The 22,442-nt window shown below is 33.0% G+C and overlaps 1 protein-coding gene across 2 annotated transcripts in view; it reads left to right on the top strand.

Moving 5' to 3' along the window:
• Positions 1-22,442, top strand: part of LOC118195629 (cell adhesion molecule Dscam1-like) — a 1,218,268-nt gene that overhangs the window by 902,567 nt on the left and 293,259 nt on the right. For both annotated transcript variants that reach the window (XM_085806699.1, XM_085806698.1), the window contains exons 13-14: positions 11,474-11,625; positions 20,806-20,937. In XM_085806699.1, the coding sequence (XP_085662825.1) occupies positions 11,474-11,625; positions 20,806-20,937 (284 nt within the window). The remainder of the gene's footprint in view (positions 1-11,473; positions 11,626-20,805; positions 20,938-22,442) is intronic.

The raw sequence follows: 22,442 nt of genomic DNA, 5'->3' as shown, positions 1-22,442 counted from the left end.
ACGCTGTATTTACCTCTCGTGGAGGCTCTACCAACTATTGATTTTGAATAAAGTTAGTTTTTCTTTTCTATCACAGGTTTCCAAATACTTATTGGTAGTCAGCGTATGCTAGTCACAAGAAAAATAAATATCTTAGAACTTACTATTATTAAGATATTATGATTAATATACTATAATTAGTGTATCAGCGAAAGATAATATTAATCAGATTTTTAATTAATTTAAAGAAAATGTATAAGTGATATATTCATTTTTTTTATGTTCATGCAATGTATTTATTTTTCGGTGCATATTTTTACTTTCAAATGCTACTGAACTTGCTTCGTTCAAGATTTCTTTATCTTATGTGGAAGTGTCTTGTATTTACTTCCACTATACTGTAAGATATAATGTGGCACACATTCCATTTTTCACCTGCATCACGGATGTCCATTTATCTGACTTCTCCTGTCAGCGATACCTCATCAAAACACAAGATTTCCTTACTTTCGTTTGGCTGTTTTTCTTTCATTTTCTTCAAGTATTCATAGGCGGTCACTTTTCTGTTTGGACAACTCCCTATGCTACATTATCATATATCTTTTACCTTCCTATTTTCTTAACATTTTCCCTTTTGTTCTTCAAATCTCTGGCGATAATCTTTCAAATTTTTTCACATCGTTGAGATAGTGCTGTCATCAAAGGTTATTTTTCTTCAGTCTCTACTGTTTTGACGTTCTTCTATCTATTCTTTTTTATCTCATTACTTCATAACAATGATTTGTAGCCTAAGATTTATCTTACAAAGAATAAATATGAATTTGTTTTAGATGCTACATGCATTTTTGAAATTATCTGCTTTTTTAATTGCATCCTGTCATTTACTGAACACCATCTGTAAGCTTCTCCCCCTGTGGTTTTGTTTTGTTACTTTTGTGCGTCTTGCCTTGTTGTGAAATCGAATTATGTTGTACATTCATATTGTCTACCTTACTTCGCCAGCGTTTATTACATAATCAAATAAGGTCCCCAACTAAATCAAATGTTTGTCATGTAGTATATTCACTATGCATTATCTGCTGGGTCTAAAATGTAATCACTTCTTTAACTTATTCACTGAGTTCCTCTAATTTTAATGACATCTTGTTTAGCTACTAGCAATATGACACAGAATCACTTCTTTATTCTATACGTAATTTCATTGCTGTATAGGGCCCACCAGTGGCAGAGCGGTAAAGTCGCTGAACACTAGTAGTTCGGTCCGATGTTCAAATCTCGCGAACGCGCTGACTGCATGGGCGTTTTCCTCATGTGTAACGTATATACGAATCCCTTCCCTTAGGGAGATAGCCCTCGAGGCTTTGCCACAATCATATAAACCAAACCAATCGTTGCTGAACACAACACATTCATTTAATTTATGTAACATTATTTCATTTATTTTATTTGTTTATTTTATTCATCTTACGTTTAATTATGTGTTTATTTCTGTTGTAATTGCTCACCCGTCTCGCGACCATTAATTGCCAGAAATTTGTGACAATCTTGTTTAGTCTCTTACTCCAGTCAGGCATTGCTTTACAGATAATTACAACAGTAGGACATTTCGGTCTATATGCTAATGCCTAGTGGATGGGCCGCCTTTCTGCTGGAGGAAAGGAGAGTAACTATGATTATTGCTGCCTCAAAATTTTCTACTACGATAACTATAAATGTAAATAAAGAAAAGGTTCCCTAATTAATATACTGAAGCATTAATAGCCTAAACTATTTGATTATATTGTTCAACTATGAATTTATTAAAAATATACACATTGGGAACTTTCTATAAAAATTAAGTACAAATTAAGTAAACGTTAAGTACAATACTTAAGTACAAAGAAATACAATATAGATCTCAATTTAAAATTTGAAATGTGATAAGACCTTTTTTTTATTTTCATACGAACAAATAATTCACTCATACTTCATTACTGCTTTCAAATGCCTAAGAATTTAACATGTATCCAATTACCTTAATTCACAGTTAAGATTCCCAACGGAGTCGGTATTGCCGCCTTGAGGTTGATAAAATTTTAAACAGGAACAAGGGTTTCAAGGAGACAGCTGGGGGTCTATGGCTGAATAAAAGTACTGGCAGTTGTTCGGTTTCATTATGATCAAATTGATTACAAAAATATTTATTAATAAAATTGATGTAAATTGCTTGTTGATATAAAGTTGTATCATGTAGTGCGGATTAATTTAATGTAATTATGGTCTGGAGGTGTTTCTCCTGGTATGGGCTGGGACCCTTGGTCCCCATTCATGGTAAGCGCAACTCCGATGCCTACTGCACTATTTTGAATGACAATGTGCTTCCTACGTTAAGGCAGTTTTACGGGTTGGACCCCTGTTACTTTCAGGACGAAAATGCCAGGTGTCATGTTTCGACGTTAACCAAGGCTTGGTATGGTGCCAATGGAGTTCATCGAATGGACTGGCCTGCACAGAGTGCATATCTGCACAGAATCATATGAAACAAATATAAAGACTAAATTTATGTAATATATTTTTTAATTAATTTTATTACTCCCGCTATAGGTCCTGCTGTAAATATTAGCATGCTTCAAATTAACTCAAATCTGTCTTATAAGCTTACGTGCTCTTACTATAATATTCAGCGAGTATAGAGCTTCCGTTGTTAGAAATCCTAATTTTTAATACGGATTTTTCAGAAAAAAAATGCTTAAAAGTTTGATTAAAATTGTTAACAGTGTTTTAAAAAAGGATTTTCCAAATTCTAAACCTGAAAGGAAAATCTGAAAGTTTGAATGAAATAATTTTTAAAATTATCGCAAAAGCGTCGACGTAACTTCGAAATCTATTGTAATAACAAGAAATTTAGAATGCATGCACATTCATTATATGAGGAATATATTTAGAGTAGATATATTAGTATAAGCACAAAGAGGATAAACAAATAATTTCTCGCGGAGAATCTTCTATCTAAAGCACTCTCCTATTTTATTGCCAACGCAAGTCGATCTGTCTTAGAAAGGTGCATTCATGGACGCCTTTCTCGAGAACCTGAAAAGAGGTAAAAAAACCTAATTTACCAACCACTTTCACCAAATAAAATCAAAATTAAATGCAACAAACTGTTCATTTCATAACTTATCATCTCTATTTATTTTCTTAGTGGCCTTCGGAGTGCCAGGTTAGTATTAAGTACCTAAGAGATAAATCCCAATTCAAATTAACTAAATAATAAAAAAAAAAAAAAATCTGAAAGGTTTGAGATTTTAAATTACATCCAAAGGGACTTTTTTTTTACTTTTTGTATGCTACCTTTATTTATTAAATATCATGTTCTTCGCACTTAAACCATAAAATTCAGTTCAAAAACAATATCCCAAAATAATTTTAAAATGAGCATATCTTCAGAATTTCCGATACACAGTCTTGGGTGCTGGAGATAAAAATGTTTTTTCTGTACAACGTTGCCATTACTCGTTTTGAAATCCTTGAGTTTGTTAATCAACGTTTTACAAAATATGAAATCGATAATAAAACAAATTCCAAATTTGGGCTTCCAGGCACACATCTTCGTAGGAGGTTTACGTTATTAAAAATTTGATCGGTCTAGGTACCGCTGTGTTATCACAATGCGAGAAACATACATACATTTATGCATAATCTCTTCATTATTTAATTTCTTTAAATATATTACATTGCGATAACATTTGATGGTAACAATTTGAAAAGCGAAACAACGCTTGTAGTGAATCAACGCAAAATGCCGAAATGAAATTAATAGTCTTTCTGGGCAAATTGCCCCTTTGGAATAAAAATAAATGTGTAAAATTTATAACTGAAACTTTGAATACCAAGATTTTCCAGAATATCATGGGAAAAAGAAGGCAAGTCTAATATAGTCAAAGTAGAGCCTTAAATATGTAAATCCTTAATCAAACGTTTTTAATACAATGTCGGAAAACATGCATTTGGATTTTATTGCTACTTCTAATTAACCACAAAGCTATCTATATAAAATACATTTATACGATAATCAATAACATGATATTTTGAAAATAAAACACATAAATGTATGAAAATCAATTTCGATATTCTTATTAGATTATTTTTTGAACGTAATTATGATAGAAAATATATAGAAATGAGATTGTTTTAATAAGTTCCAAACACACGCCAAATACTGCGATGATTGGTACAGCGTTTAATTCTCCACGTTCCTGTATCGATGGGTTCGCGTTCGAATCCTGGAGAAGGCATGGATGTTTGTAAGTACATAGTGTTTGTGTGGCATTAAGGCACTCCAAATAATATGACTAGCCGAAAGTCCTCTCGAGAGGTTAGTGGAAAGCGAAGAGGCATGGAAGACCCTGGTATCTGTTTCCCAGGGATTGACCATCAAATCTGAAATGGAGCTTGACGAAACTATACTGCCTTCTGTATGAAGCTCAAAGCCCATGCCAACGACAGATACAATCTTGCGCCTCGTAGTTTTAACATTGTGCAACGTGAATACGGGCCAGTTTCTCCCAAACATTCTTTCAAAAAGGCATCCCTCCCTAAAGGCAGATAGCTATCAAGATCCTTTGCCTTAAACAATTAAGCTAACCTAAACTAATCATCCCTAAAATAAACTGCGGCACTATACACGCCAAATATATTTCAGATCATGTATCGTGCGACGAAGAAATTAAATTTATGATAAATATTCAAAATAAAGTCTCCTAATATATTTCAAAGAAAGGATATGAAAATAAAGATACGAATGTATAAATCTGTAAATTTAAGTAGACTGAGAGGAAAAAATGGGACAGTTCCTAGCGTTCTACTAGGCTGATTGACGAAATTCAAATTGCGTTTTTCATGTCTAGAAAGCGCCACTTAGGATAAATAATAGATTTATATATAGCAATTATTGTAACATAGGTATGTTGATATAAAATCGGTCTTTTTAATGAAATTACATGGAAATGTTTTTCCGCATTTCAATTCTACGACTCATATTATGCCTAAATATTATACTTTGTAAAATGTAGCTCGAAATTTGCCGAGACATTTAAAATTTTATCTTGGTGCATTTTTTTTCAGTTTGAGCCACTTGCCGAACTACTTAATTTATAGCAACCTATTATTCTTTCCTTTTTTCACTGTACACTAGCGGAAAAATGGTTATCGTTCATACTTTCAAATAATTTTATCAAAGTGCATAAACCACAATTGGCGTTATTATCGATTATAACGAATATAGCAAATTTCAAAACGCGCCAAAATGTAATTTGACATATATCTTAGGAAATTTTGAATAAAAACCTCTGATTCTTTGCAGGTTCGCTTAGAAATACATCTACTTTAAGATGATGTTAAAATTGTATAGGATATAATTCAAAATGTGTTTCGATAAATTTTTAAAAATTATTCAAAAATACAAATTTTGAAAACAAATCATAAAAAATGGGCGAATTTTATTTGGAATGAACTTAAATTTAGAAATGTGAAAGGAACAATCGAATAAATTTAATAAAAATAGAGAGATTAATAAATATATACCATATTCAATTAACACTGAGGAGCTAAAATTTTGAGAGGTAATTTTTTAAAAACTACTCTTGCGAATTTTACAAAACTTGGCAGTTTGGCATAATTTGAGTCGTAGAATCAAAATATGTGAAAAGGTGGCATGCCATTTCAGAAAAAGTCCGATTTGAAGTCAAAATACCTATATTAGAATTATGCGATATATAAATCTAATACATATTATTAAGTCGCATTTTTCGAGTCATGAGAAACGCAAGTTGAATTTCGTCAATCGGCCCAATAGAACGGGAGATACAGAAGAATCCTTTCCCCCCGCATTGTACATATAATATAACATAAACTTAAAAACTTCTTTCTCACCGCCTGTAAATAAATATCGCTGGTACATTTGTATATAATATAAAGCGTGAGTTATATACTTGTGTTCAACTGAAAGCAAATTTAACTGAAATTAACTTCAAAAGAAGGACATGTTCTTAAAAATCCGTCTAAAATTAAAAAGTCTATGCTCTTCTTAAAAATTATATTATTTATTTCCTGTACATTATAGTTGCCACTGTGCTTGAATCAGAGATAGTACAGACAAAAAAAATTAGGTCAGCATTGTATACATGAAATATTTTGCTAAATGCTTGTTTGATGTTCTTTCCCAAATCTGTAGTTGAATTTAGAAGTGAGAGATCTTCCTATCTTCATGCTGTTACGCTATCGACGTGAGTAAAAAGAAAAAGAAAACGTGCTTAGAAAAGACAAAAATAGTTCTTCAAATTACCGAGCGAATGTCTCGGTAAAATGATGAATGAGCATCTTGTCCATTATCTTGAAATTAAAAGTTGTATCTCTCAGTTTCCTTGGGTCTTTGACAAGGGTAATGTTCTACTTCTTGATACATTTGCGGAGAAAAATTTTCGGAAGCGAGTTATTTAATTTCTGTATCTTTTGACATAGGTAAAGCTAAAACTAGAGTAGGAAGTATAGCATCGTATTGCTTTAAATTAGTCAATAAAAATATGACAGATTTTTGTCTTTGGTAGAGTGTCAAAATTTATCGTTAATTTTTAAAGAAAAAACGCAGTCCACTGCGTGTTTCTTTGGAACAATGTGCTTTTCTACCAACAGGTTCCCATCTACTTGTAGGCATACTTCATTTATTTTAACTAAATCAGAAGCTATTTAATTTTTAACATAATAATATTTTTAGATGCTTTTATCCTATCAGATATCGCTACTTGACCATGTTAAGAATATATGTTAAAAAGTGTAATAAATTCTGATTTGATACATTAATTTACACTATTATAATAATACTGGAATTGAAGTAAAACATTTCGAAAATTTATTTTCAATAACGTGTATTATTCTGCCACATAAACAATTTTTATCACTTAACTATTTATCTAATGTATTATGTTTAAAAAAATCCTTCCGACTGTAGTAAAGACCAGCTCTCACTAGCGGTCTTTACTACAGTCTGAATGATTTTTTTAGTTTAAACCTAATTTGAATATTTTTACCTCTAAAATGTATATTTATTCATTGCGTTTTTGAATGCGAAATTGAATATTAATTTCTCACTGCTTTATTATATTTTTTGCTTGATTGCTAAATTTAAGAGCATTAATTTTTTAAAATATAAATTGAAACAGAGGCAGATATATCCTTTTTTTAAAAGTTAATGCTTTTAAGATTTTTTCAAAAGTTAATGTTTACAGATGCCAGTATTTTATTAGCTTGAATATAAGGTAATCATAAAAATCCATAGCACCTGTTCATAGTAATTTTTAAAAGTTCCAAACTTTTAGGGTGTAGAAAAGCGAATATTCACTCTGTGGCAAATCTCAAGAATTTTTCTAATAGATGCTATAGAAAAAAAAAATATTAATAATTCGAGATACTGGCATCTTTGAAAAGTATAAAGATGCAAATGCTTGAATTAATTAAGTATAATGCTGGAATTAATTAAGTATAGTGATTTAAATGCTTAAATAATTCGACATATTGAAATCTTTAGAAAGTATAAAGATGCAAATTTTGAAATTAATTAAGTATAATGCTAGAATTAATTACGTATCGTGATGTAAATGCTGGAATAACTCGAGGTATTGGCACTTTTGGATAGGACGTATAGAGATGAAAATGCTGAAATTGATTAAGCATAATGAGATACATTCCGAGGGAGAAGAAGAGAAAAAAATGTGTTCACCTCTTTAAGAACAACAACATCCGCATGTGCTGTGTTTACAATGGAGTCGATAGCAGATATTCTGTTGAAATTAATTGATTTTTCGAATTTATAAATTTATGGCTATTGCGGGAAATTAAAATTATGCTTGGAAATGATGGCTCCTTTCTTGATGTCAACAAATAGGGTCTTTTGTTATTCAAGGAAAAACATGTGAACAATATTTGTTTCAAAGTAATGCCGGATAGCCGAAATGAAGAAATCATTTGATTATGAAATATCTGTGCAAATTTCTGCAGAAAACGAGGTAAAATTTGTAAATTTTTCTTATGCGTGATGCTTACCAGTGTTAATAATGTTTTTATTAAGTATATTAAATTTATATCAGTTAACTGAAGACTATTCCCAAGCCCTTGAATGACGTTTTCCAAACTTCTAAATGTAAGTGTAATAATAGTATATTCATAGTTCATGTATAGTTGTTCTAATTTACTGACGATTATCAAAGGTATTTTCTATCGACATTTCGTAACATAATCATCCGATTGAGGAAAAAATTCAATTTCGTTTCTGAGTTCAACACAGTAGCACAAATTTATACAATCTATTTAAATGACTGATATTTTCAAACTGAATCATTCAAGTTCATATAGCAGAAAACTTTAATCTATAAGATTAACATTTCAATGATAGGTACTATAATAACGTACCACTCAGCTATGTTCACAGGATGGTACAATCCCATGATAACATATTTTCTGAACTGCTCCTTGCAAATGTGTACAGCTATTTAAGAATTATTAAGATGTTTACCGGCATTTATAATTAGATCGAATTTTAGCTTGATACTAAATTAAAAATGAAATATTTAAGGAAATAATAGAATTCCTGAAATTGAGGTATGTATTCAATTTATGTTTCACACAGTCTTCAGTACTTTAATCATTTGAACGAGTGCAAACTCGTTACGGATTAGTGAAATTACTCTTCTTTCACTTATACTATTGCTCATCTTTTTTAAAACCTGCTTGTTCCGAAATAAATCATTCAAACCATTTTCGGCAAATTAAATAATTTATTCAAAATGTTCTGAAAATGAACTCACAGTATTTGGATACTTTGAATAAATAATTTATATGTAATAAAATTTGGAAATAATTGGACATTCATTATTTCGTCGGTTGTCCCCCCGTAGCCCAATTTGTGCTTTATTTTGCTTTGGCATAAGTTCAACTAATTTTTCCGAGTAAGAATATTCCAATCTTCCAAAAGAGCTTTCGAAGAAACAGCTTGTTTTCTTATTCTTTTCTCAAACTCACTTTGTGCCAGCTCCTGAACGTTAAAGTCGCTGAACACTGGTAGTGCCGCCCAGCCGATATAGCAGTTAGCGTCGCTGACTGCCGTGCCATGGCAGAAGGCATAGATGTATAGTGTTGGTGCGGCATGGCGGCATGCGGCGAACCGAAAGTCCTCTCGTGTGGTTTGATGGAAGAGGAGAGGGGTGGGAGACTCTCGGACCCGTCCATCAAAACTGGGGGCGGAGCTGAACTAAATCGCATTGTCACCTGTAAAGTGCTCAACTCTGTTGCCAACGGCAGGCGTATCTTGTGCGTTCCTTGCCACGAGGAATTTCGTGGGTTTGGGCTCATGTTACGGTCAGACACGTGAGCATAAGTAACAGCAGTAACAAAAACACTGATAGTTCGGTCAGAGGTCATAGCCGAACGGGCTGGCTATATGAGCGTTTTCGTCGTTTTCTTAATGAGTAACCTGTATACGAGCGAGTTTATTTTAGTCCTCCATGAAAGCATCCCTCCCCTAGGCAGAAAGCATTCGAGTGCTTTACCATAATTAAATAAACCAGACCAAACCAACCAACTTGTTGCATGCATGTGCTATAAGTTTTTAGTCCGGAGATTATGGTGGGAGTTTGATAATTTCAGGACAGTTGTTTACAGCTCTAATGATCACAAGCGATCATTAGGACTATATATTTAGAATTGCTATTCTGTCAGAACTTGAACCGTTATTTACATTCCAATTTTTTTGCAGATGCTTCATATTTCCTGTAAGAATATTTATATATTTACACTTTTCTGTATATTTTTCCCATTAAAACTAAATTTCTTATCTGAGAGGCAGGTGACAGGTGAAAGCGGATCCAGACGGCCGGGCGGCATACATAGACCAATCGGGTATCGTACGGATTCCGCAACTGTTTAGTGCAAAACCCCCTTCGCCCCACAAGGAACACATGGAGAGTTTATTAAGATGCTACATATGCTGATGAAGACATTACGCAGATATACAAATACGATAGATGACGAAAGAAAGCAGGTATACAGATACTTATTACATTATTACACAGATATTAAATACGAATACACAAATATTAAACTGCACTATAGAAACTACGCGCCACGTGTCTGTGAGTGGACATGCTGTTATGTAATAGTCTGGAGTACCAGCCTCACCACACACACAGATATTAGATGAGACAAACACCCTTTTACAGAAATACTCTGGGCGTTACAAGTTCTGTTACAAAGAGTGCCGAGATAAGTCGATCATTGGAAACACCCTTTATTGATAAAATGCATGAGCGTTTCTGCCTTGAGGAGCTGCATCCCATTTCTCTTGTCATTGTTTTAATGGCTTCTCCCAGATCTGTCTCTTGAAATTAGATCTAGGTAATAGAATGGGCACAGGCTAAGCATTGCTGTTTCTTGCTGCGTGTTTGGTGAGTTCATCGGCTTCTTCATTCCCCTGGTATCCAGCATGTGCCTTTATCCAGGAGATATGAATAGTCCTTTCACTTCATCCGAGGGACAAGAGAAATGTTCCGAAACCATTACGCTTCCACCCCCAGTGCTTAACAACAGTCGATGGTTTTTTGATTGCATGCTTTATTCACCTTTAGCCCTACAGTATTTCGTCCATCGGACTTCAATATATTGAATTTTGACTCGTGTGTAAATGTAACCTTGTTCCAGCATAATAAATCTTTGCTTAATATGGATTTTGTGAATGCCCGTCGAATTTTGTTCCCTTGTTGCGATGGATTTCTTTTTTTCTGATCCGCCATTATATTCATATGCTCTAGTGACTCTTTTCACAGTTTAAGTGTTAAATGTTTCTTCGAAATACATATCATGATTTAATGGAAGTAATATTTAACTTAACGAAATACATAAAATAGTCCTGATAATCCAAAGACTGAACAAAATCAAGCATTGTGCCATTAACTATCAAATTCAGTTGAACGTAAACGTTCAAATTTGAGATCATGATGAGATGTATTCATAGGTAAGCATTTTTAAATGTATTTCCTTTCTGATAAGTTGATTTTAAAATAAACTGTTGAACCATTTCCTCTAAGTATCTTTTCTTTAAGTCATGTGCATAATAAATTGAGAGTTATTTGATTTTTTTCCTTGATTAATATCACATTTAAGCGATTCTAATGAACTGATTTAAATTTGCACTGAATGATTGTTTTCTATTGAATGCATTTCCTCCTATTTATACGCAAATAATTTTATCCATTAACTAAATCCATTTAATGAGGAAGGAAAAAGGGAGCTTTGCCTGAATTGCCACCCTTATTTCCTAGCGGATTTACTGAAGCGAGAAACTATTCTTCCGCTTGAAGAGTTCTCTAAATTCTTACTCGTGTTCTACCCTCTAAATTTACTAGAGTAAATGATTATTTTATTCAGTGTTGTGAATATTCATCCGATATAAACAAGTTAAAGTATTCAGGTACACCCAAAACATTGAAGAACTGGAGGAATTTGGAATCAAAGCCTCGCTGATTATCGAGAAAGCTGAAAGAAGAGATTCTGCTCTTTTCATGTGCACAGCCATGAATGACTTTGGAGAAGATACCATGAATATTCAAGTTACAGTTAAAGGTAAGTAAAAAAACTTACTACTGCATATGTACAAGAGTGCTTGATTATTTTGAAATAATGCACAATATTAATGCAAATGAACTTAAATAATTGCAATATATGTTCATTAATAAGATAAACTGCCTTAAATTTACAACTGTCTGGAATTTAAACACTGAATATGCTGCATTTTAAATGGTTTCATTTCTAATGATTGATATCAGCTATTAATTGAAATCTTTAAACGTATATTTTTATAAGTCCTTGTTTTTTTTTGGGCTGATTCTATTCTGATTTGTTTTGCATCATTGTCCTATGCTGCTCTAAAACGTATTGAAATAATAGTAATCACTTATATAGAACTTGGCAGAATATAATAATAATGACTCTTTTTTATTCAATTTACCAGTATTTCTCAATATTTTTGCTAATTAATGGTAGACTTAATAACTGAATGTCGATTTTACTTACGACACTTGATTTTGAATTGCTAAAGTTGTTTTTTGTTATCATTGTATCATCATTGCTATGAATGTTATATTAACCGCTGCATCGTCCTACAGAACTCCAAAATTTACATCTTTCTTACCCTATAAAGCTAGACTTTTGCTTCTGAAAATGACCTTAGGAATGTTTCTTTCCCTCTTTCACTAGCTGTCAAGTTCTATTCAGAAGTTCGCGCCAAATCAAACTGAACTGCCTACATATCACATTCAAGGATGTTAAATAATATCCCTCTATCAGAGACAGAAATCCTTTTGCCTTTCCTAGGTTCATATTTGACAATTAATAAAGAACACATTCAGCTGAGCAGTATTCCCCAATGCAATGACAGCTGAAAGGGCGGGGAAGAGCATTCCTATTTCCTGTCTTCTTAGGAGAACTTTGTGTTGTACGTATGATCCTGAAACAGCCTCACGCTGTAGACAGCGTGACTAATTAGCCCATAAATCTATTCTTTTCCTTTTTGTCGCATTTTAAGGTTCGAAGGCACGTAACTACGAGTCTCTTTCTCAGGATTACAATCCAAGCCACATTTGACGCCAACAAGTGTATCTCGTTGCCCACGACTGACGACACTTTACTAATTGGCAAATCTGTGTCGAGAAAGAAACGGTGAAGTGGTTAAACATTGGCTTATAAATTATGTAAATGCTAAACTTTTTGTATAAAGCCTCATCTGATTTAATCAGAAAGGTTTGTCAATACTTTGCTACAAGGACTGAAAGAAAAGCAGAAATATCTCTTAGATATATTCTAGTGTATTCTTCATTTCAGATTAAATATTAAAATTAACTATTTCGTTGCAGAAAATATTATTTCGTCATAACCATGACGCTAAAAACGAAAATGGAATTTTAAAATGAGTATTTAAATTTGAAAGCTTCGTAGTACGCTTCGTTGAATTTCGATATATACCAGTATATCATATACACTGGTTGGAAAGTAGAGACGTAATGTCCAATGAAAAAAAAAATAAATCTATTAATTGATTTCGTAAAATAAATAGCACTTTATTTAAAGCGGAAGGAATAATGCAAAGCGGTGTTGGTTTTAAAAAGTGGAAAGAAGCTTAAATATTTAAATGCATTGTAATATATTAAAATATAGCTAAATGGTTCTATCATGCATTCGAAAATTTAAAGTAAAATTTTTAGAAATGCTTAATTCTTCTGTCCGATAATTGCATTCGTAACAACAAAGAAACAATATAGTAAATAAACAGTGCATAAAAAGCCAGTAAGTACAGGAAACAAAAATAAATATTTGGGTAAATAATAGTATGTTTCATAATCACTCATCAAGGCAGATCAATCAAAATCACTCATTCATATGAAAACAAAAAGTGGTTGAAATGCTGAACTACACTGGTGTGCAAAAATTAAGGACGAAGTCGAAAAATTAGCATATCAGCTGAACGAAGAGGCAGAGCGGACAGAAAGACCAATCAGGAGATTAAGTAAGGTGATGTACGGTAGCGCATGCGCAGATATGCAGGTAGACGTAATGGGGGAGCGTCTGAGTAGTATAAAGCATGTTGTCGGTGTAAGATCAGTATTTCTGGCAAAGAGATTGCACGCCGTATAGCAGTTAAAATCACACCGAGTTGCTGCCTCAGCGAGAAATGGCGAATAATCAATCTGTTAGACGACATCTGGATGCTTTTACCCGAAGTCGAATCATTGGGAAGTTGGAGGAAGGCCGCAGTGACACAAGTGTGGCTGCAGAGTTCGGAATTGCTCATAGCATCGTTTCACGACTTTTTCAATTTCAAACTACAGGAGACAATTTCAAACTACAGGAACAGCTATCCGGGGGTTTAGTAGTGGTCGTCCACGAGGAACCACACCCGCAGATGACCGGTATATTGCCTTACAGGCCAGAAGAAACAGGCGGCAGACAGCGGTAGAAATCGCTAGACACACCACACAGGCGACTGGACGACCGATATCGCGTTTGAATGTGGCTAGAAGACTGCACGGTGGTGGTCTGTTTGCACGACGCCCTGTACTGTGTGTACCTCTAACGCCTGCCCATCGGAGAAGGCGTTCTCTGTGGTGCCGGGAACACCAGAATTGGAGAGACAATGAATGGGGACGAGTGCTCTTTACAGATGAGAGCAGATTCAGTCTGAGTAGCGATTCTCATCGCATACTCATCTGGAGAGAGCGGGGAAGCCACAATCATCCCTCGAACATCATTGAAAGGGACAGGTATGGAGGTGGCGGTGTTCTCGTTTGGGGAGGCATCATGCTTGGTAGTCGTACAGACCTTCACATCTTCGACGCAGGCTCAGTCAACCGGACCCGTTATTGTAACGAGATTCTTCTTCCATATGTGCGTCTTTTTAGAGGCGCTATGGGTCCGCAGTTCCTTTTCATGGACGACAATGCACCATGTCATCGCACAGTAGCTGCCGAACAGCTCTTAGAGTGTGAGGATATTGAATGTATGGATTGGCCGGCACGATCTCCGGATCTCAATCCCATCGAGCATGTATGGGATTTTCTAGGCAGACGCTTGGCAGCTCGTACCTAACCACCAGTAACGATTCCGGAGCTTCGATTGGCGCTGCAAGACGAATGGGCAGACGCTGTGAAACCTGCCTAGCAGTCAGGGATGATCATATCCCCTATTAAAGACCAGATGTTTCTTGCTGGACACCCATCACAGGTATGTTTCGGCCTTCAGTCGCATTGCACTCCATGCTACTTTTTCAATAAAGCTTCTTTTTACCCCTCTGATTTCTCTTTTTGTAAGTGTTGCTTACATTACTCATGTCCTTACGTATTGGGGATCTTACGGTATTAAATGTGTTGATTTGGAAAGCTTTTGTACGAAATTATATTGAAAAAACCGTCTCGTCCTTAATTTTTGCACACCAGTGTATAGTAATACACACGCATGTTTATTAAATTAAAGAATTCGACATTTTAACTCAAAAATAATTTAGGATTCGTTTCGAACTCTTAACTTGATCCGTTAGTTGCACTGACCAAAAAATTTGTCGTTTGACATGTAGCATTGAAATTTAAAACTAAAATTAATTTCCTGATTAATTTGTCAATAATTCAGGAAAATTTAAAATATATTTCTTATAAATAAATAACTCAGATAAATCTTTTTAAAACTATTTGCCATAAAATAAGCAATTATTATCTTATAGCTAAAAGACTCATTATTTATATTCTTTCATCATCATACACGCAAAATGATAAATCTGCGAGAAGTACGTTTAAATAATAGGCATGGTTTTAGTTATGAGAAAAATCAAGGTACTACTTCAATACAATGACTCCCATGTGTTAATTCCGTATAATATGTATTTTTTCCATAGGATATGTATTGAAAACAATATGTATTAGAATAATGTTTAAGATCATGGGGGAAGGGGAAGCAAAGCTAGTGGAAATGAGCAAAAAAATGCAGATTTGTGGTTTTGATATGCAGCCGGTTATTAACACGTACATACATGCTAAAGATAGTAATCAGTTATTTACTTAGTTAATAATAGTTGAGAAACTTAAGCCTGTAATAATGAAAGCTTCACGTTTTTCTGGCTATGAAAAATAACATGTACCAGGAAATGAATTATGGGTCATAATGTTTTATTTACGTGCAAGATAATTAATCATACTTTCCTGTTTAAGTGATACTGAACACGAATTCTTAGAAATTTACCGAACAGGCTTCCCATCTGTATAAAAAAATAAATCTTTAAATCATGTCGAAGTAAAATTTCAAGGAATATTTAAATTTCCCCTTTTGCAAATGGAACTTTAAAAAATAAAAGTACAGTTATCATATAAAGAAATTATTTCGCTTTTCCTACATCATATGTTTATGTATTTCGAAGTAATAAGAAAATTTTTTATATCATTTTCTAAAATTTAAATGTTACGTTCCGTGTATTTCTGCAACATTTTTTAAGATGTCGTTTCCAAACCTTATTACGTTTGAAATAAGCATTCCTATTAACTTATTGTTGTAATTGATAAACCTTACATAAAATACTGAGAATTAAATTATATCATCGGATATTCCAAATATGTTTTCTATTAATGCATCCAAATCTATTAGTCTGCACAGAAAAAAATGTATAATATCTATAATTTACTCTACTATTATTTCAGCTGACCAAACCGCATACATTATACCAAAGCAAAAATATGTGAACAAAGGAATTAAAACTTGTTAAACAATGGGTTGTACTAAAGTATTATCTCTTTATTTGCATATACTGTGTTGCCTGAAATCGAGAAAGAAAATAACGAGTAATTTATTTTACGAAGACAAGACTACAATTATAGAAAGACCATAAAAAATGGAATGTAGTCATGGAAAAACTCATGGAAGCTATCACAATATTATTTCTTTAAAAGAAGCCTATATTCCAATAAGCATACTTAGTAATATTAACATTACAATATCTGTCGAACATGACGGTATTTGAGCCGGACACGTCGTACTCTGGCTCAGTTAGCTTGTGAAGTCCCAAGGATACCTCATATGAACGAGTCTTGACCGCAGTTCTTAAAAGGGACATGAGGAAACGAAGAACATGAGGAAAAGACTAAGGATTCGGTTTCTGGTAACTGAAAATGTTCACCGAAGATCGAAATAAGGTCGTACGCCTGCAACAACAGAAAATGAGGATCGGTATATAACACGAACGACCAGAAGAAACCTTGCTTTGAAGGCCACTTACTTGCAACAGCACTTTCAAAGGTCTACTCTACTCGTAACAGAGTTTCCACTCAAACTGCTCGAAAACAACTCCGCCATGTGGATTTGTGTACTCGCCGACCTATCGTTTGTGTTTCGTTGACACAAGACCATCCTACTGCCCGCAGAATGTGGACATAGTAGCATTATTTCAGATGGAACGAGATGAGTGGAGCAACGTGCTTTTCACGGACGAGTCCTGCTTGAGTGTAGAACCTGACATTAGGCTAATTTTCATCTGGAGAGAACCTGGCACACGGGATACTTCTGCATTTGCGCATGAAAGTGTTCGGTTTGGCGAAGGTGGTGGGGCGGTCAAGGCCAATATTTCTGACAATGCGGACACCGACTTGCATATTATTAGAAAAGATGCGCTAACGGTTCAGCGAGATAGGGATGAGATCCTCAAAGTTATTGTGTTCTTTATGTTGGAGCAGTTGAGGATGAATTCATTCTCATGAATGATAGCGCCAGACCCGACCCCCATCATGCTCTGGACAATTTCGTTTTCGATGACGTAATGCTTAGAATGAATTGGACAGCATGTTCCCCAAATATAAACCCATTAGAATATGTTTGGAACCTTCTAGGGAGAAGTTTTGCTATTCGCTTATCACCCCAAGAAACAATTCAGCAGTTGAGAACAAAGCTGTCTTCTACAGGAGTGGGAGAGAATACCGCAGTCAGTCATTGATAATCTCATTGAATCCATGCGTCGTAGGTGTGAGACAGTGCTTTCTGTATACCTGATATATAAGTAAACAAAACATTTCTTATTCGCAGTTTATATCCAAAATCGTAATATCCCCCAATTTTATTCATCAGTATAAATTTTGCGCATACTCATGTAGTAAATTTATTAAAAGTCCATAAAAATGAAAGGAATTGAAAGTTAGTTGATCTGGGAAAATTGTTTTTGTTTTCTATCAAAACTGCATCCTAGGTTATATTATAAAGAGATTTCAGAATGATAATTTTGTATGTTCTAACATTTGAAAATATTTTCAGTATCATTTATGGAAAAAAATAGGATTTAATAAAAATTCCTAATCTTTCGAGAAATTTCACATTTATTCCATGTGGCAGATGATCTGCAAATGAGCATTCAAAAAATCACTCTGTACAAAACTGGCCTAAATCATATTACGTTTAATAAAAGTATGCATTTCATTTTAAATTTAACATCTTAAAAAACAATACATATTGATAACATTTTTGAAAAATGGAAGGAAATTCGATCTTTAATTTAGAAGGCTTGAGTTAGTGACAACACATATAAGAATATACCACTTTGGTTTTACATATTTACATTGAAATATTATTTTCGTTTCAAGATATGTCCCTATTCAAATCAACTAAATAAAATATCTCCTTACAAATGTTTCAAAAAACTAGTTTAGCATTTGTATTTTGCAAAGTGATAACACATTTTAGACAGAACATTTGCTATTACAAATTTATTCATTTAATATGAATAAGGTTTTATATTTTAACTTATGTGAATGGTAGTAAATTGGATCAGAAAAAGGATGATGAATTATAAGAAGATTTTATTTATTTTTCTAACAAATAATTAGTTAAATGATCAATAGTCACTTTTTTTTAAGCACAACAAGACAGTTTCGCTTTTCTCTTTATAAAAGGTTTTCTTGGATAAAAGCCAATAAGTGGAAACTGCGTTTGTTCGCACTTTTGTTTAATCCCAATCCTATTATTTTTAGAAGAATAGAATTTTTTACTGCTTTTGTGTTCTGCTATTTAATTCATGAGTTGCAGCTTTCTATCTGAAACTATTCTCCTATTTTCGTTGCACTCAAAATAAGGCGTTGTTTAAAAATGTATTTCAAGTTTTATCAAAGACAGAAGAACTTTTTTTACAATATTGAAATTATAAAACTAGCTGTGTTTATGAGTAATGCTAGGCTGGAATATTTATACTTTAGATTAATTTTATTGTAGAAATAAAATTTAGCGTGTATTTATAAGCAATTGTCCATTCTGAGTATTTATAAGCAGTGGAGGATTTACGGAGGAAATGAAGGCTCAAATTACTTAACTTTTTGGGTCTCCTTTAGTTTAAGCCAAAAGGATGGTGGCTATTTTAACAATTAGTTAATGGTTAAAGGTGCCTCCTCTGAGCACGGGTTTCTTGCGATCCCCTTAAATCTCACCTTTTTTTTGATAAGCTGAAGGTATGCAGTAAAATTATTTCTTTTTCTATTATTTTTCTGTTTGTATTTCGAGCGCATGGCAATGAAGAATATTTTTTTTATTACTTTACAACTTTCCCTGCATTATCACTTCTTGCGAATATAAAAAATTTAAATATTAGCAAAATATTTAGAATGATAAGATATTACTTTATCTCAATGAATGATTTAAAATATAATTAGATTTGCGGCAAAACTTAGGTTCTTGAGGCACTTGGGTATTTTTGTATCCCAAAATAACATGCTGAGAATGAGCAAAAAATCTAAATGAAGTCGAAATTTTCATTTTCTCAATAAATATTCATAAATTAACGTTTTCAAAATTAAATTAATTAATTCTTCTTTACAGTTGACATAAATCGGAAATTTCTTAAATTTTATTAAACCTATTAAATGAATAATTTCAGACGATATTTTTATAAATAATCAGAAAATTTATGTTTTAGTAAAAGCTAAAAATAAATTTTAATTCCTTGAGACCCTAAAGAAACATGATAATGATTTGCATCGATTTGCAGACGAAGAAATCTTAGGTACAGACTTCAGCAGACACTTTTCAGTATAAAGAATAATTATTATTTTCTGCAATTATTAAAACTTTTTTGTATTATTATTTTATAATTTTAATCAAATTTTGACAGGTATTAATATATATTTACGTACCAGTCTGGAATTTTATTTTTTAAAGCTTTCATCTCTTAAAATATTAAAAATCCCTCTTTTCAATTAATATAATATATTTAATTATTGAAAATAGGTATTTTACAATTTAAAGAAGCGAATGGTTTAAAAAATTCGCATCAAGAAGTCACTGAAAATTACCCAACATTATGTCCTTTATTCCGTTGCTTATTATGCATTGTTTAAAAATGCATTATGTGAAAAATAAGGCTAAATGAGTATGTAATTATTTCAAAAATATTTTCAGCAGATGATGACACAATTTTCATTTTCATATTTTTTAAATGCGCTAAACTTTTAAAAAGATTTTATTTAAATTTAATACCATGGGGAAATTTAATTTTTCATATTTTATTTCATGTGTAGTAGAAGCAATGGGTTTTAATGTAAAAATCTGGGAACTTTATTTTCTTACATCACATTGTTATTCAATGGAAGTGAACGATTTCTTTTCTTTTTTTTTTTTTTTAATTTAAACTTTTAAGAACATTAACTTCTCACTTTCCATTATTTGTGTAATGGTAGTAATTTGTGAAATTTTATTTAAAATTTAAAAATTTGGGAACTTTAGTTTCTTACATTTACTAATTTATATACTAGAAATGAAAGTTTTTTTTCCTAAATTTAAATATTTGGGGAACTTTAATTTTTTACTTTTCATTATATGTGTAATGGGAGTGAACATTATTTTTAATGTAAATATTTGTCATTATTTGTGTAATGAAAGTGAACGATTTCTTTTCTCTCTCTCTCCTTTTTTATTTAACTTAAATTCTATATACTTCATTATTTAAGTAGTGGAAGTGAATATTTTCTTTTAAATTTAAATAATTGACAAATTTTAATTTCCTAGGTTTCATTACATGTGTAATGGAAGTGAACGATTATTAATGGAAATAACAAGACAGTTATGGATTAGACTCATGATAATAATTTCTTTATACTAATTCTAAAGCTAAGTGTTTTCCTAAGGCTATCCATAATTAAATTTGAATGCTTTGATTGCTGTATTTGTTATTCCCAATATTTTGAAAAACATATGTTGTTAAAAATAATTTCGCATCTAATAAGCTAAGTCTTTCAGATATTCCAGATGCCCCTCAAAACTTGGAAATACATGATGTAGCAAGTCGCAGCGTCCGATTAACGTGGGACCGGCCGTTTGATGGAAATTCTCTAATCACCCAATACACAGTAATGTGGCGTCAAACAGACGGTGAGTATATGTAGTCAGCGCATTCTATGTATCTTGCAGACATGCTAGAATATGTTATTGATCTTTTTTTCCTTGTGATTCGCTGAAGAAAGGAAATATCTGCTACTCTGAGCAGTTACTACGTTCCCAGAAGCTTCTCCTCACCTCCCCTTCCCGATTAGTGAATAACTGCACAGAAAAGCGCCTTAGTTTTAGCAGATCTTTTGCACGTCACTAAAAAAATTTCTTTTATTTCTTTTATGCGAAATTACTGGTTTGGGGAGAAAATATTTCACCCGTTCATTATAGAATCGTAAGCAATTTATACATCCTCACTAAAATTAAAAATCTAAATTTTCTGAAAGTAATTACATATTATAAATACCATTTGCAGGTCTGAAATAGCTTTTTAATAGATTTCAGAAATTGCATGCACAAAAAACTGTACTGTTCTTGCATCATTTAAAAAAATATATGATAATAATGTCTAATGGTATGCAGCTTCAATGATTACTGCATTTCCGCGCATATTACAGCCTAACATTTTTGACTAATTTTACCTTCCATAACAGGAAGAAGAAAATTATGTGAGTAATTTAATTTCCAAAGGACGCGGCGCGGTTGCAGTACGGCACTGTTACAGTAATAACATAACACCTAAAAAGGGGTCATGGTTAAACTACTAGTGACTAACACAATAATTTACATTTGAATAGGTTAGGTTTGGTTTATTTGATTATTCCAAAGAACTCAAGGCTATATTGTAAGGATCCTAAGTTTTACTAACGTTTATTTTATTTTAAATCTTTACTATCACTTCTTATTTTCTACTTCCGGCCAGAATTAGAAGCTTTAACTTATTTATGCAAATTGTCTTGCTAACGCCAAGTACTTAAGTTGTGGCTTTTTGCCAAGCAAGAGAGAGGAAGGGGCTATTGGAAGCAAGCCGCTTGCCATTGTAGTTTTACGAGTTTTCACTCTGTTGCTGGTTGCCTTCAAGGCCAGAGGTTTAGTCCTCTTGATAATTGCAAACGTATCGTAGTTTTAGCAGCTCGGCGTACTACATACGGACCTTCGTTAAAATAAAGGCCAATCTTAATGCTATTCACTTGTATACCAATTCAAAGTTAGTTTTAGTTAGAGTTTTAGTTAGTAGTTTTTATATTATTACGTTCAGACCACAAGTGGTTGGTCTCTGTATCCCGAAGTTCGGGAATACCTGTAAAGATAGAAAATAAAGGGTTTCGTATACCCTTCCTGCTTGTATTGTCTACTTCACAATTTCTTGAACACAGCTTGAGTAAGCTCCCTGTTCCGAGTCAGGACAATTCATGTTTCCAAAGCAAGTCAAGAGGAATACAAATCCTGATAACATGTCTAACAGAAGAGATGCCTTCGTGGAAAACTTTCGGAGGCAAACTGGCTTGTATATACGCTACACATGGGCAAAACCACGAAAATACCATTGTAAGCCAAACCGTTTGCTGGGATTCGAACCTCATGTGTTCAGCGACATTACTTCTTAT

The sequence above is a fragment of the Stegodyphus dumicola genome, chromosome 12 (assembly GCF_044657685.1).
Source record: "Stegodyphus dumicola isolate Sdum_Otavi_A_Nest chromosome 12, ASM4465768v1".
NCBI classification, from domain to species: domain Eukaryota; kingdom Metazoa; phylum Arthropoda; class Arachnida; order Araneae; family Eresidae; genus Stegodyphus; species Stegodyphus dumicola.
This window is presented reverse-complemented; position numbering and strand designations above follow the sequence as displayed.